A 15,553-nucleotide genomic window follows, 5' to 3' on the forward strand; every position below is an offset into this window, starting at 1 on the left:
AATATGACTTACAATAAGGAAAGATAGACATGTCTCAATTGAAAAAAAGCCATGTGCAATTCCCAACCAAAGAATACTGTCACAGCAAGTTTTAAGATTGATGTTGATACATAATTTAAATAATAGGATAATTATGTTGAAAGGAACAGAAAACCTGCAGCTTGTTCAGAATTTAAGAGGCTTGGTGCTAATAGCATGTCAAATTTGAGTCTCTTTTGGAGACAGAAATTTTCCAGAAATTAAAGTTGCTATTCTTCTCCTCCCACCAGAATTCCATATATGATTATTTACATCATCTACATCCCTCTCTGCCCTCTCTCTAACTTTATTGTGTTCTTTCAGCTACTTTAAAATTCATGACCTTGTTCTAAATTTGTTAGTGTAACACACCACACACACACACACACACACACACACACACACAATCTACTGAAACCTATTAGTGTTGCTTATGTACACGTGTTCAGGGCTGGTGACTAAGATTGGGAAACCTTCTAGGGGGCCATCCCTAGAGAGAACTGATTCTTCCTCCTTTGGCAGCTGTTGTTGCCTACAGCTCTTCATCCTACGGGGAAGCTCTTATGGAAGTTTGCCCACCCCTGTTGGTATTTTAGCTGGTGTGGTCTTGTGCAGACATTCCTATTATTGAGAGTTCATGGGTGCAGTTTCGCTGTCATGTGTAGATGACACTAGCTAGCAGCTGTCCTGGTCCTGTGGCTCTTACAATCACTCCATCTCTTCTTTGCTATTGTGTGAGCCTTAGATTGGTGGTTCTGTTGTAGATGACCCAACTGGGGATGAACAGCCACATTCTCTGCATTTTGACAAGTTGTACATCTCTGTAGTAGCCTTCTGTAGTAGCTGAAAAGAGAAGCTTCTTTGATGAAGGATGAAAACTGCACTACTCAATAGGTCCAAAGATAACGAAGTATTTTACCTGCTTCTTGGCTGGGTTAGTAGTACCAGGCATGTAGTCCCTCCTGTTGAGTGGGCCTTAAATCCAATTAGACAACTGTTGAATCTCTCCAACATGTAAATGTTACTTATATGTTGTATGTGTTCTATACCAACCCTGGTATTCCTAAAATGTCTCTTGTCTTTTTTTTTTTTTTTTTTTTTTTTTTTTTCTTTACAGTGAAGTACATGAGAGAAGCCACACCGTATGTGAAGAAAGGATCCCCTGTGTCTGAGATTGGGTGGGAAACGCCTCCACCTGAGTCACCTAGATTAGGGGGCAGCTCTGCAGACCCTCTATCATCCCAGTCCTTCTCCTTCCACAGAGATCGGAAAAGCATCCCCCTCAAGATGTGTTACGTCACCCGGAGCATGACCTTGGCGGACCCTGAAAACAGGTAATGGGGCAAACTTTCCTGGCCTCTGAGGTTGTAAGAGAAGTTGCCATGTTGTGCTCCTGTCTGAAAAATACTCACCTCTCATGAGTAGAATGAAAGGTCCTCCCACCCTGCAAGCATGGCGAAGACACATACTGAAGGAGGGAGACTACATTCCATCCAGGATCCCTCCCGCCCTCCTGTTCTTTATCATCATGATGCAAATGCACGTGACCAGTTTCTAGGTAGAAGGGGAGAATTGTAATCAGGATCCCCGTGTCTTTCTTGGTTTGTTCATTGTGAGTCTATGAGATTTTCGGTGAGTTCCTCAAACCTCCATGTTTTGATTTGGTCTTCTATAAGATGGGAACAACTAAAATAGACACCAGCCTGAAAGGACAAATGAAGAAATCCTATGAAAGCTTAGCCCTGGAATGGGAGTGCACTGCATTGGCATATGTCAGAATGTTAGTAAAGGCAAACCTGCCCTTCTGGGCTGCAGCATCCTCAACAGTGGCCTAGGAGGGTCAGATGGCAGAAGGCTTAAAGTTCTTCTCTCCCATAAGAGGGTAAGAAATGGCATCACTTAGAGATTGCCCGGCACTTTTCCAAAGTCCGTGACTCTGAATGGCACAGGATAGATGATCCACCTAATCTTGAGGACAGCAAAGGTGAAGCAAAAGTTTATGGCCTCTTTTCAGCCCAAGATTATCTGACCACAAAATACACAAGTTGTTAAGAAAAGGTATCAAAGAATGCGATTAAGACAAGAAGAGGGAGGAGGTAAAGAGAAGAAGTGAGCCAGCAAATGGGAACTCTTGGTGACCTTTGTATCCACATTAAAGTGCTAAACATAGAAGCAGCTCTACTGGTCATTCTTTACAACATGTGTGGGACAGCTGCAACTCCCACAAACGGGAAGCGTTTGGCTAGGTTCGCAGTTTCTGATGGGGAAGAGCCAAAGTGATTGGGGCAGGGAGGAAACGGACTCCTTGCCTCCTAACTCCATGTGGGTTTTAGTTTTTATCCCAAGAAGTTCACTCTAAGGGAGCTGCTAGGGCCCTTCTGTCACATCCCAGTGCCCTCCTCCCCAGCCCCCTTGCCAGCACCCTCATAGCAGCACAAGGATGGGCTGCTCATAAGAGACAAGCAGCAAGTCGCATTGAGAGAGGAGTCAGTACAGGTGAGACGAGGAGGTGGTCCTTCCTTGTGACCCTCTTCCTTCCTGTTCTGTTTTCTTCTCCCTCCATTTCCACTGACTCCCTGGGCCTGCCATTGATTTCCTGGCTGCTCACAATTTCCTCCTCCCTTGGGTGCTACCCACCTAATCAAATGCGTCCTTTCTCCCAAGAATTAAGGTCAAGGTTTGACAGTCTGTGTTGTGCTCATCTTGTACTGAGTTTGACGCTCATTCACTTAGTCCAGCAATTGCAGTCACAGCTTACAGATATACTCTACTCGTTCATGTTTCTTTCACTGAATATGGTGAAATTTCAAACACAGGCTTTTACATTCCTAACCATACATACATACATACATACATACATACATAAAATATAGTGGTTACTGTTGGGCACATACTGCTGTAGGCGGGGCTCTAAGTAGCAGGATCCCAGAAGCTATTCATGCTTTGACAATGGAACCGATGCTTTTTCTCTTAGGGGATTTGTAGAATTTCTTGTCTGGTCCCTCATATTGCCTGTTTAATGTCTGACATCTTAACACATGTTAGCCCTCCTAACAGCTGTCTCTGATGTAATTGTTGTCCCCATTCTATGAGCAAAAAGAAAAAATTAGGAAGATAAAGAAATTTCCAGAACCATCTCAGAAGTTATTAACACCTTGAAGAATAAGTTTACGAAGGATTTCTTGTTGTTGTTCTTCTAGCAGTAGACTTGTATGCTGTAACATGTGTGACCTATGAATAGCATGAGGTCAATCAATTATCAAGGCTATTTTGAGAAACCTAAGACTTTAATAATACTAGAAATTCCATTATGTGTGTCTATCTAGAGAGGAGAATGGATTTTTTTAAAGCTTAATACCACTGCTGTTTAAGTCTACCACTGATGAGTTATCTGCACAGCATCCTGGGTGGGAGAAGCAGAGCCTGTCCTGCTGGGATATGAGAAAGAACAGGGCGAAATTAAAAATGAAGGTCCAGCTGAGACAGATGGTTCAGGGGGGACATCGGGTGCAGATAGGTCCTGAGCCTCTGCTACTAAAGACATAAGGGTAAGACTTGCCCCTACTGAAGAAAGAAAAGAAAGAGGAGACAAATGTTTTACGGAGTTGCATTTACATACTGGGAAGAACATAGCATTGCCAATCAGAAAAATAATATTGGCAAACCACAACTCTGCTGAGTAAAAGAAACTCCTAACACAAAGTGATTTCAGAGGTGCAAGATGCATTGCCTGGCAGGAGCCCACAAAACTAATGCAACAGAAAGCACCAATTTTAATCTTGATATAGGACAATGTAAAATGCAGGGTGAGGAGCAAAAAACAAAACAAAGAAGGATTGATTTATGTTGAAGACCAAAATTCACAAGAAGCATTCAATAGATTTAAACACAAACCAAATAACAATACAGCAGCAGCGTATGCAGCAGAAGCTATAGAAATAGCACTGGGAAACAGAAGTGTGATGGAGTAAGGTAATTTAATATATGTCACTCTCAGTCTAAGACGAGTCATGTGGCTGGCAAAAAGATGAATAAGGATGTAGAAGACATGAATAGCATAATAAGGATTTTCTAAAGTTTGTACCTTGTAATTAGAGAATGCACTTTCATTTTAGATGCACATAGAGTCTACAGTCATAATACCATGACACTCCCAACCCCATCTCATCATGTATACAACTGGACATAGAGTACACCACAAAGAGAATGTAGTAGGTGCCACAAGGTAGAAATAATATGAGCAATGCCCTCTGGTAGTAGCGGACTGACACCAGCAAATTAAAAATAAAGTCAACCTAAAATACCTCCTTTTATTTTTTTTAACACATTCCATAATTAGCTCTTGGACCATAGAAGAAACACAGTAAACTTCTAGCCAATCATTAAAAGATAATAAGGGAAGAGAGTACAAAAGGTTAATGTAAAAGAGAGAAAAAGAATGAAGAATGTGGGCACTATGTCTAGCCAGAGGCATGAAGAAGTTCTGTCATACCTACATCAAGTTAAGCAAGAACTAATCAGTGAATGCAGTTAACCATCCTCCATATTCCAACACCACTCTAAGCTGGAACTTTCACCCACCCAGCCTTGACTGACACCAAGTTTCTGAATCATCACCTCCATTGTCCCCTGCCTCAACACCTGACAGAACCCTTCACCTGAACTGACAGTCAGGAGTTAATGGCCTCCTGGGTGCCAGAACATGAAAGCAGATTGGCAAATGCCCTCAGTGGGCGACACACAGTTGCTCACGGTTTGCATTAAAAGCTTTAATGCTCAATTTCTCAAATAGAAGCAGCCATAGAACAGCAGGCAAGATTGCTGCTCTTTCTATGGAAAAGGTCACTCAGCAGGCACCGAATCCACAAGAATTTCACTGCTAGTGGCTATCAATGAGGACAACACACTCCTTTCAACTGCTCCCTCTTTACATATCCCCTACTTTTCATATTTAATTCTTGGCCTTCACACCCAGGGAGGGCCCTCATCCTGGCCAACTAGTTCACTAGAGTATTTGGAGCCATCTCCTTTCTGATGCTTTGTTTTTAGTTGGTTACTCTTCTGGTTCCCATTCTCCTAGTCGATGGAATTAGAAACCCTGCATTTATCCATTTGTTCAAACAGGCTACATCACCCACACATAATAATATCTATATTCTTTGGTATTGCATAGAAGCCCTGGTAAGCTTTGTACCCTCCCTAATTGACCAACACTGGCCCCTGTGTTTACAACCTTCATGCTCCAGCAATCCTTAGGCAGTTTTTGTAAGGCCAGTAGTAGCCTCCTGTCATCTTCCCAAAGGCCCTTGTTTAAGCCCCAACAGAAGTGACCCCTCCTGGACATACCTCTTGCCACTTGCCACACCTTCCATGCAGCTCTGCACATTTATTTCAACCTTCTTAAAGACTGAAACCTTTTTTTTCTTTTTTTTACACGCCTACCTAGTTCCTGAACTACATGGTTCTTGAAATCGAAGGCATTCAACTTTTCATTTCACCCTCCTGGCTTTCAGGAACTTTGTTCAGGACAAAGTAGATACTCAAAAATGTTCTCGGTAAAATATGCTAAGTAGCATACTTATCTGTGCATTTCGGACATCCTTACTTCTTCAAAATTTTCAGTCTTGAATATGAGAGAATTGATTAACACAACATTCTATCCCAATGCATAAAAACATTTGGTGAAATTAAGACAATGCATTTGCCAGTCTGGTAGTGGGTGTGGGCAGCTACATCAATGCAGACAGTGTTATGAGGCATCCATCACCACGTTGTGAACTATACAACAGAGTTCACTGTATATTTCATGGGCAAAGTATGAAGAGATACACTCAACCTGTTTTGGAAAACAGTATGTGTTTCTATGGACGGTGCTCGGGTGAGAAGCTCACCAAGGTTCTGTTCAGGATTCAGATGGAAATATCTGTTTGGCACAATGACTAGGAGAGCTGGGATCAGATGAGTCTTGTAGGACACACTTGAATTTTTTTTTCATGAAAGCACCATCTGTGACGTTGTTGTGCCCCAACTCTGAACCCCCAAATCATCAAGAGACCCGATCCGATGCAAAAGAAAAGAGTCTTTAATTTCACGAGTTTTCTCAGTTCCCCCATCCGTCTGACACAGCAGGTAAAGCAGATAGGACCCTGAGCAGCAGCAGTGCTTGGAATTTATTAGGGTAGAGTAAGGGGAGTGTCTAGGGGGTCCACTAGTTGCTTAGCAACAGTCTCAGTATTGGTGCTCCTCCGGGTTGGGGCAACCTGTCCTGTTGATTGGTTATAGCAACAAGGTTGCTATGCCTAGAGGCCCTCCCAGGGCAGTTGCTATGCTCTGTACTCCACTATTACTGATAAAGCACATCCAGAGCCCACCAGCTGACTTCTGGCTGGCTCCTTGACATGTGGAGGATATCTAGCTTCCTACTGAGTAGAAGGTCAGGCAAGGTCAGGAGTTCAGCACACACTGCTGAGTCAGGGGCCTACGTCTTGCTGGGTCTTTTCTGCAGCCTGTTATGGCTGCCAAAGCAGGGGGCTGGGTGAGGGTCTGATCCCTTCAACATCACCATAAATCGGGAGCTAAATTTCAGCCATAGAAAATCAGAAACTTGATTTAAGGGCCTGTAAGAATAGATCCATCTCTAAAAGGATGATTCACATTAACCTAATAGCCAGAATCTACTTAAGTGATCAATGTAGTTGTCAAGCAAACAGTCATGCTTGCATGGGAGGATCTTGATGTGCTCTTACTGTGGAGAGACTGTACCTCAGAAAACAAATGCAGATATAAACAGGAATACTAGATCACCAAGTTACTCCAACAACGCTGACTTGCAAGGCTACTAAAGCATGCATTTTCTCTATGCAGACTAGCTACATGAGAAGTTTAAGGACCATGGTAGTTATTTGATGAGATTGGAACCAAAATGAGATGGGTGGATACATCTGAAGTGTATCAAGTAAGAAAGATGGTGCTGGTCTTTCCAGCACAGGGAGAGCCTTTCCAAGGTGGCCATTATGCAGCGTTTTTGCCTTGCCACCCCGCTCCTCTGGGCAGTACATAAATAACCTGTGGTTTCCCTGCATGGTCCCCTGTCCTTTCATGGCTAATTAAACCTCTTTATTTCCTATGGTTCTTTTTTTTCTGGTGAGAGTCAGAACAGAGCAGAGTTTGGGTTTGTTTATCATGCTGAATCACTTCCTAGTCCTGGCTCTCCAGGGTTGCTTTCATATCACTTTGTTCGGTTAGAGTTTTAGATGATACCAAATACTTTAGCTCCATATTTACAGGCAAGTAACATTTTAGTGACTACCAACAAAAGGATGAGAATTTTTATTAGCTTAAATTTATTTCCTCCTAACCCCGTACGTTGAGCAGAACTCCCCACCATATTCATTAAACTTTGAATATTGTTGACAATTTCCCTGCTTAATTGCATTCAGAACCAAGATTCATGAGGCACTTATATCTATCTTTTCCCTCAAGATGACTTCCCCATAAAGAGGCTCACCAAATACAGGTTTTCTTACTTTGTTTTATTATTATTATTATTATATTATTATTATTGTTGTTGTTGATTGGACACTTAGTGGTTGCTTCATAATGGGATCTGTTGCTCAGAGATCCTGATTTATATTACATTTGAAAAGAGAAGGAAAAGGTAAATGCAATGTACAGCTATGCTACATGAAAAGCATATATTTCAAATATCTAAGATGGAGGTCCAGATGAACCACATGCTATATCACAGAGGGGATAAAACACGACTTGAAATTAGGAAGTATAGATTTAAGTTCCAATGCTGTCACTTATTTTCTATTACTTTCCCTGTTCTCAGCTTCCTTAAATGTATAAGTGAATATCTCTATGCCTTCCAAAGTCTTACATTGAAACCCAATCTTCCATTCAGTAGTATTAAGAGTTGGGATGTAGAGAGCTCAACTGTACTTGAGATAGCTAAGTCCCTAGCATACCCCAAGGCTCAGGGATCATCCCCAAGAGGGGGCAGATAGATTGCTAAGAGTCAGAGGCTGAGAAAGTTCAGAATGAAAGAGTGTCTTTGGGATATGATAGCACTGTTGCAATCATGAACTCACTGCATCTGTGGTTTCCTGCAAAAGCCCCACAAAATCAAGTCAGTCAACATTCTAACATGGAGGAAAAGGGAGATCATGAGCCCCAATCCCCTAATTGAGAAGTTATTGACAATTGATAGCTTCTCGGGGTGGGAAAATTGGTTTTCATTAAAGGTGCAGCTGACCAAGCTACAGTGGATTTCCTCATACCCATGAGTTTATGGGTAGCACAATTAGCACTCAGTGGGTTCTAAAACAAAAAGGGCACAATGTTGGAAATGGGTAGGGAAGGGCAGAATTGATCCAGGAGGAATAAAGGGGAAGAGTAAGGAACAAATATAATGAAAATACAGTTTATATATTCTGTATCTCAAAAATTAATAAAACATTGTATTAAAAAGAGAGGTGGGGGCTGTAGGAAATAATTAGGTTTAAGGTCAGTCCCGTGCACATAGGACTATGTGGAAAGAGACTTGGAAAGTGTCAAGGAACTTGGCTGAGTTGTGTTCCCATCCTACTGTCTTACAGAAGTGTTTTGAGTGATGAACTAAAATATTTGATTGACAAAATACCTAAACAAGGGTGTCACTGCTTCTCTCGACTGTTTATAGTAAAACTTAAGAAGAAAGAAAGAAATCAAGGACGAAATGTGTAACCAAAGGTGATGGATAATTTAATATTCAGAAAGAATACACAGGACATGGCCAAGTGAACAATTGGTAAGGAAGTTGGTATAGACAGATGAAAACCAGACACTACTCAATGAGACAGTTAAATAATGACCTTGAAGGCATTTCAGAGCTCTTTGGAGCTGACTTGAACTTTATAGGCCTAGAATGCCGAGGCCTTGAGAACAGAGCAATTACAAAGCTCTGTTTCTTGCATGATTTATGATCCAATGCACCTGATTGCCCCACAGGTGCTCAACCCTCTATGGTTCTGCATCTCCACAGGTGCATACACTAAGAATCCATGGCCACCTCCACCTACATTTTAGATGATGCAGTGCAAAGTTCTATGACCCAAGCCACCAGGTGAGACCACTGCAGAGATCTCCTACTAAGACAATTCTCAATGAGGTCAAGAAGGCACAGCAGAAATTGCAGACCAGTGCCCTCACCAGCACACAACCCCAACCTAGGTAAGCATTAGTCAAGTGACTTCAGTGCCTAAGACCTTCCATCTGGTCTGTTGCAGGAAAACCATGGGAGACAGGGTCATCTGGAGACCAGGGACCCAAACTGAATATGTGAGCAGAGGAAAACTCTGAGTCAGAGATTTTCTGAAGACTTACGATATAATGTTACCTTGTTGGGTTTGGATTTAAGTAGGATATGCTACCACTGTTGTCCTTCCCGTTTCTCCCATCTGGAACAGGGGCGCCTATTCTAACCTGCCCTGCCGTTGTGTTTTGCAAACATGGGTCTTGCTTGGTTTCACTGTCTCATAGTTGGAAGGGAACTTGTCTTAGTCCTCATCTCACTGGAGTCTGAGTTGGATATCTAGATGAGACTTCTATCTTTAGACTTTAAGTTGATGCTAAAACAAGTTACAATTTGGGAGACTAATGGGATACAGTGAGTATACTTTGTACCTAAGACAGGTGTGTATTTTTGAGGAATCAGGGGCATAGCTGTTAAATGCTTATCTCCCCCCCCCCCAATTTATATAGTGAAGCCTAATCTTCTGTGCAATATTATTAAGATGTGAAGCTTTTGGGAAGTGAATAGCAGACTAATGATTGAAATTAATCGCCATATAAAAGTGTTTTCAAGACGCCCATTCACTCAAGCTGCCACATGACAGCAGACACTAACCATTATCTGTGCAGGGGAGAAACACACTACACACCAAATCAGCCAGATCCTTGATCTTAGGCTCCCCAGAATCCAGAACTGTCAGTGTTAAAGTTCTGAAGTGTTTAACTTCCCAGTTTAAGCTATTCTATCTTATCTTCACATATAAACAGAGATGCTTTCTGGAAGACATGGCTCAGTGCTCTAGCCATGTATAGTGGTTTGTGATGACATGGTGGCTTGATGTCAACAACCTCTGATTGCTATTAGGACAACGATGTCATAATGTAGTCTTCAGTCACAATGTCTTCACTAGTGGGTGCAAGGAAAGCAGAGGAGTTCTGTTATAGTGTTGCTTTTGCTTTGTTTCTATTTCTTCCTTTTTACTCAGAGAGCAGAGAACTTTCCAGGTCATGTCCCCAAGCTGTTGAGCAAAGATTTATTTCACAGGAAAACACTCTTTCACAGAGGCTTTTAAGGCTTCTGAAATTGCTGACTTTTTGCAAGGACCTACGTTCTAATTTCTCAACTTTTAGTCTCCAAAGAACTTAAGTATTATCCATGTGTCAAATTCCAAGTCCTCAGCCAGGCTCGGTAGCACAGGCCTGTAATCTCAGCTACTTGGAAGGCTGAAGGGAGAGACCCACAATTGCAAGGCCTGCCTGAGCTGTAGGATGAGTTCAAGGCTAGCCTTATCAGCTTAAAGGAGACCCTGTCTCAGAATCGAAAACTTAAAATTTTAAGACCTAGGGAGGTGGCTGAGCAGCAGATTGCTTGCCCTCGTATGTATGAGGACCTCGGTCTGATCCTCAGTACAGAGGATAAAATGAAATCTTCTCCCACCCCCTGCCATCCACTGCCACTCCTCACCCCACATCCTAAGAGATGCCTTATGGCTGCTTAAACGTTCAGCATTCGGTGTTCGGTCCCCTAGTTCCTTTGCAATACTTGTCAATTTTCCATTTCCTGCAAAATGACAAATATAGGTTTGGGTGTTAATGACAAAGAGGTTTCTGTATCTGTGGAGAAGATGATTTTTCAGCTTCTAGATCTAGAATTTTCCTGACACATGCTAGTGGAATTCCTTGTACTAGACTGTGTGTATGTGTGTTTGTATGAATGTATATGTGTGTATGTATGTATGTGTGTGTATATGTATATGTGTATATGTATGTGTGTGTGTATATGCATGCATGTGTGTGTATTTATATATATATTAAATAAGTCAGTGTTCTTTTTCTTTGGCTCTTTCTCTTATTTGGGTGTTTTGATTTATTCCAGTTTGTTGCTTTTGTTTTGTTTTACTATTACTATTCCTTAGATGCCTGTTTGTTTTCTAACCAGAGACAGGAAGGGTGTAGAGCCCGATGGGAGGGAAAGCCCGAAGGAGGAGTAAGGGAGGGGAAACACAATCAGGACACACTGTGTGAAAACAAAGGTCATTTTTAATAAAAGGAAAAGAGCCGATGTTACAATTTCTTCCAATTGCAGTTTAAGAATAAGTGAAATATTTAACATTAAAGGTAAAATTCATTCATTCATGTCTGCAGTACCAGCTACAAAAGAAGTTCAGGCAGGGGGATTATTTGAGCTCAGGAATTGGAGACCATTCTAGGTGAAATATCATGATCCTTACTTCAAAACCATCAGTATTTTATTGTTGAAAGTACCATGTTTGATCTAAAATCATGCACTTTTCCCTATCACTTGGGTCCTGCATATTCCTCTAACTCATCGTCTGCCTATCTCCCAGCTACCAGCTGCCTTATCACCCAGACAAAGCCAAGTGAAATATTTTGTTGCTGGAAAAAAGAAAGGGGAATGAATCAAGTGTAAGTACGGCTATATTTATATAAAAATAAAAATGATAGGGGAAAACGTAGAGAGTAATAGATGAAGGCATCTGACATTGACCTCTGGTCTTGATGCATATGGATATATGTATATGTATACACACTCACACAAACACCACACACGAACAACAATGGTGATTATAATAAAAACAGGCAGGTTAAAATAAATTGGAATTAAAAGACTGATTTTTAAGTAGTAGTTATTCATCGTTTATTTTATGACCTGTCTGCAGTCCTGACTGAAATCCTGGGAATCTGTTGACATTCTCCAATTGCTAATGTCTCCCTCTGTTCTGGCTGTCATCTCTCCACATCCCTGCTGGAAGGATACTGGAATTCCTGCTTACGTTTTCTGTATTCTCTATTGCTCTGTCACATTTGTAAATTCAACTTGGTTTTTACATCTCTCTTAAGCACACTTTGTTTACATTTCAGATCTCAGAGTGTGGCTCTTTCCCATGTCTGGTGCTCCCTTTGTGTAGAATTTTCTTCTTGTTTTGTCGACATCACGTTTTCTGTTAGCTCTTGGAGACTGTTAATTAGCTTATTTTTACTGTGTTCTTTGCTCTTACTTTTTTTTCTGTTGCTTGATTGCTTGCTTGCTTTGGAAGCATTTTCATCTTCCCTGTTGGAGGCTTTCCTCAAATGTCTGCTGATCCCTTGTTATCTGTTCATTATTTAGATGGAGGGAGACTAAGATGCCTATTAAAGCCTGTGTGAGTCTGTAGAGCTGTGGTTATCTCTGGGCAATCTTCCCATGGGAAGAGATTATCCCTGATTCTGGCATGGAAGTGTTTAGAAGACTTTTTTTTTTTCTGGGTCTATTCACTTACTCTAGCAGGAATCACCTACTCTTTCTTTGCATGTGGATGGGGAATGGAGTGAGAGAATCCCTGGCTACCACTGTTCTGAAAGGCCAACATTTAGCATATAGATCGCACTGGGGACTCTTATTTGCAGCTCCAGTCCTCTGTGTCATGCAGCTCCAATACTCCTTGCTGGCATTCTCTGTGCCCGTTAGGCTACAACTCCCTCTAGTCTTCCTCCACTCCAAAGAGCCTGTTACCTGTTTCACTGCTGCCTACCTTTCCAGGGCATACTGAAATATTGCCTCTCTCCTCCCGCGAGAAGGGGAAGCTAGGAAGGAGAGGTTAACATGGATGACCAAGCCACACTGTGTTTTGTTCAACAAGAATCTTAGCATAATTTACATATTTCTATATACAGCAAGTGCACAAAAGGTTCAGCTTAAAGTGCTTAAAAGCATCTCATAGCCCTGGTATTTTTACAGAAAATCTATTTCCTTCATAAACAAACTTTAGAATTCACTAATTAGCATACATTTTTAGTCAGAGAGATATGAATGAGTACGGTTTCTGTAACAACAGAGCACTAGCTAAAAAACGATCTCTGGTTTGCCTTGAGAAAGAGTTCAGAGGTCTCACCAAACAAGATTCCATGATTTCATCAATACACAGGCCCACAGGTCTGCAGGCCCACATGAGTTCATTCCCCTTCATTTCTGTATAGGAAGTGTTCCCTTTCCAGGAAACTTTTGGAGAGATTGAACTTGGCCATCTGGTTGTTCGAGGATTTTAGCTAATGTTGACTCTCAAAATGCAGGTCTTGTCCCATTGCTCTTGATCCATTAATTGAACTCCATTTGGTTTGCAAATAGCTGCCCTAGGATTTTCCAGCAGAGATAATGATGGCTCTGAAAATAACCCCAGACTTATGCAGACATCCTCTCTATTCAGGCAGGTATCACCTGCACTGGTGAGTCAATAGCAGGCTGGGGACTCACACACTGAGACCTTGTTCTCTTTTCTAAGTGTGCAGAAATTTGTTTTCCTTCATGGAGAAAGCAGCCAGGGCACAAATCACCATGGATCTATTTAGTGACTCCTACTTGAATATGTAAAGTTGGTGCCACCTTCATCCCTAAATAATGCTTGAATGGGAGTTTTGACGCTGCTGACTAACTGGATTTGAGTTGCTGGATGTGAGTTCGGTTGTTGCTCTATTCTGTCTGAGTTTGGTTTGGGGGACAGAATTGCATCCTATTGCCAAGCTGGCTTTAAATTTACAATATTCTCCCATTTGTTTATTTAAGTTCTATGCTATACATCATGGTTTGATTTTGCATTTGTTCCACATCTAACAGTAGCATTAGACACCCTGATTAAAGGCAAAAGAGCATTCAAGAGAATATTAGTTCCGATTCTAAGACACAGGGGTCATCCTTGAATGATTCACTACACAGCACTTAATGTGGGGATGGTCTAGGTATGTGACCCCCATCCCACTGTGGACTCACCAGTGGATACCTACTTGAATCGGGTAAGTCAGAAGGGGCTAAGCTGAAAGAACCAGCAAATACCCAGATCTTAACAGCACCAAGAAGGCGATACCACTCCCAGGCTTAGGAGGCAACAGAGCTCTGGAACTGGGGGAGTCCCAGCTGGGATTAATGACAGACCAGTGCTCTAAGGCCCCCTTCTCCTGTTTTGTTTTGTTTTATTTTGTGTTGTTTTTTAATCCACTATTAATGCTTCCAAGTAGCTACACACAAATGGAAGCTAGAGCCCAGGAAGCCCACATGCCTTTGTACGGCTGATTAAATTTGGGATCTTGGAACACAGAGCAAGGCAAAGAAGGAATCTGGAGGCAAAGACATAAAAAAAAGAAACCTAAGAACATAGTGTATTTAGAGTGAGACCATGCCTCAAGAAGCAAAGCAAAGAATTGAATTCTGACACTTTGATGACAGGTCTGACATACAATACAAGTGTCAACTAGTTAAAAGCCTATGTGGTCAGTCCAAACACTCCCTTCATTGGAGACATCACCAAGGACAGCCCTAATTCACTATGTGTAGATTCCTGTTTCATAATAGGAAGTCACACCCATTGTAGAGTTTCAGTAAGGATTTCTTTTAAAACTGGTGTGGTGAAGGATATCTGTGGTTGATGACAGAAAGATCAGGAGTTCAATTCCAGCCTCAAGTTACATAGTCCAGGCTAACCTGGGCTAAATGAGACCTCTCTCTCTCTCCCCAGAGTTCCTCTGTGTAGCAGCCCTGGTTATCCTTGCCTCAGGATCCTCCTGCCTCTGCCTCCAGAGTGCTGGGATTAAAGGTATGTGCAACCACACCTGACTAGAACCTGACTAGACTAGATTTATTTTAACCACTACGATGCAAATTTGGCCATGAAGAGGCTTGGAAGAAAGGACAGTTAATTTGGGAAAGCTGGAAGCTATGGGCATGTACCATAGCAGGGATCGGTCAGGGTTACAAAGTTCTAAATGGGCTTGGAGTGGACTGTTCTCTCCAGGAGGAGTGGAAGAGATCTAGAAGGAACTTCTTCCATAATGGCAAAGCCATATGCAGCAGAAGACACAGCCTAGAAAGCCGCTGTCACCACACAGAGCTGGCTTTGATACTGAAACATCTACAAAAAGGGACTGCCTAGGGAGAGGGGTGGAAGAGATGTGTGTGAGCCCAGTGATGATGCACCAGTGGCAATCAAGCATCTCTGCCACAAAACCTTAGTGCAAGTGACAAATCTTTCACCCCTCCCGTGTGCACTTCCACGCCTGGTGGGGTGTGCTCTCTTTTTCCATCTGGGATAAAACACTCTGTTATGAAACGCATAGTAAATGCCAAGTACTGCCTGCCATTTGTTTTCATCACCGTATTATTAAACATTCAGACCACTGGAAAATGTTTTCTCGTGTTACCTGGAAACGAAACACTAGGTCCAGAAGTTAAAACTCATGGAGTTATTTTTCTCAAGCCTCTGACAATTTTTTT

At 41.9% G+C, this 15,553-nt stretch overlaps 1 protein-coding gene across 1 annotated transcript in view; it reads left to right on the top strand.

Annotated features, from left to right (window-relative positions):
* Sntb1 (syntrophin beta 1) overlaps window positions 1–15,553 on the top strand; it is a 229,170-nt gene that overhangs the window by 104,232 nt on the left and 109,385 nt on the right. Inside the window, exon 2 of the mRNA XM_051202446.1 lies at window positions 1,136–1,352. Within this exon, the coding sequence (XP_051058403.1) occupies window positions 1,136–1,352 (217 nt within the window). The remainder of the gene's footprint in view (window positions 1–1,135; window positions 1,353–15,553) is intronic.

This window comes from Phodopus roborovskii, unplaced genomic scaffold (genome assembly GCF_943737965.1).
Source record: "Phodopus roborovskii unplaced genomic scaffold, PHOROB, whole genome shotgun sequence".
In the NCBI taxonomy this organism is placed as follows: Eukaryota; Metazoa; Chordata; class Mammalia; order Rodentia; family Cricetidae; genus Phodopus; species Phodopus roborovskii.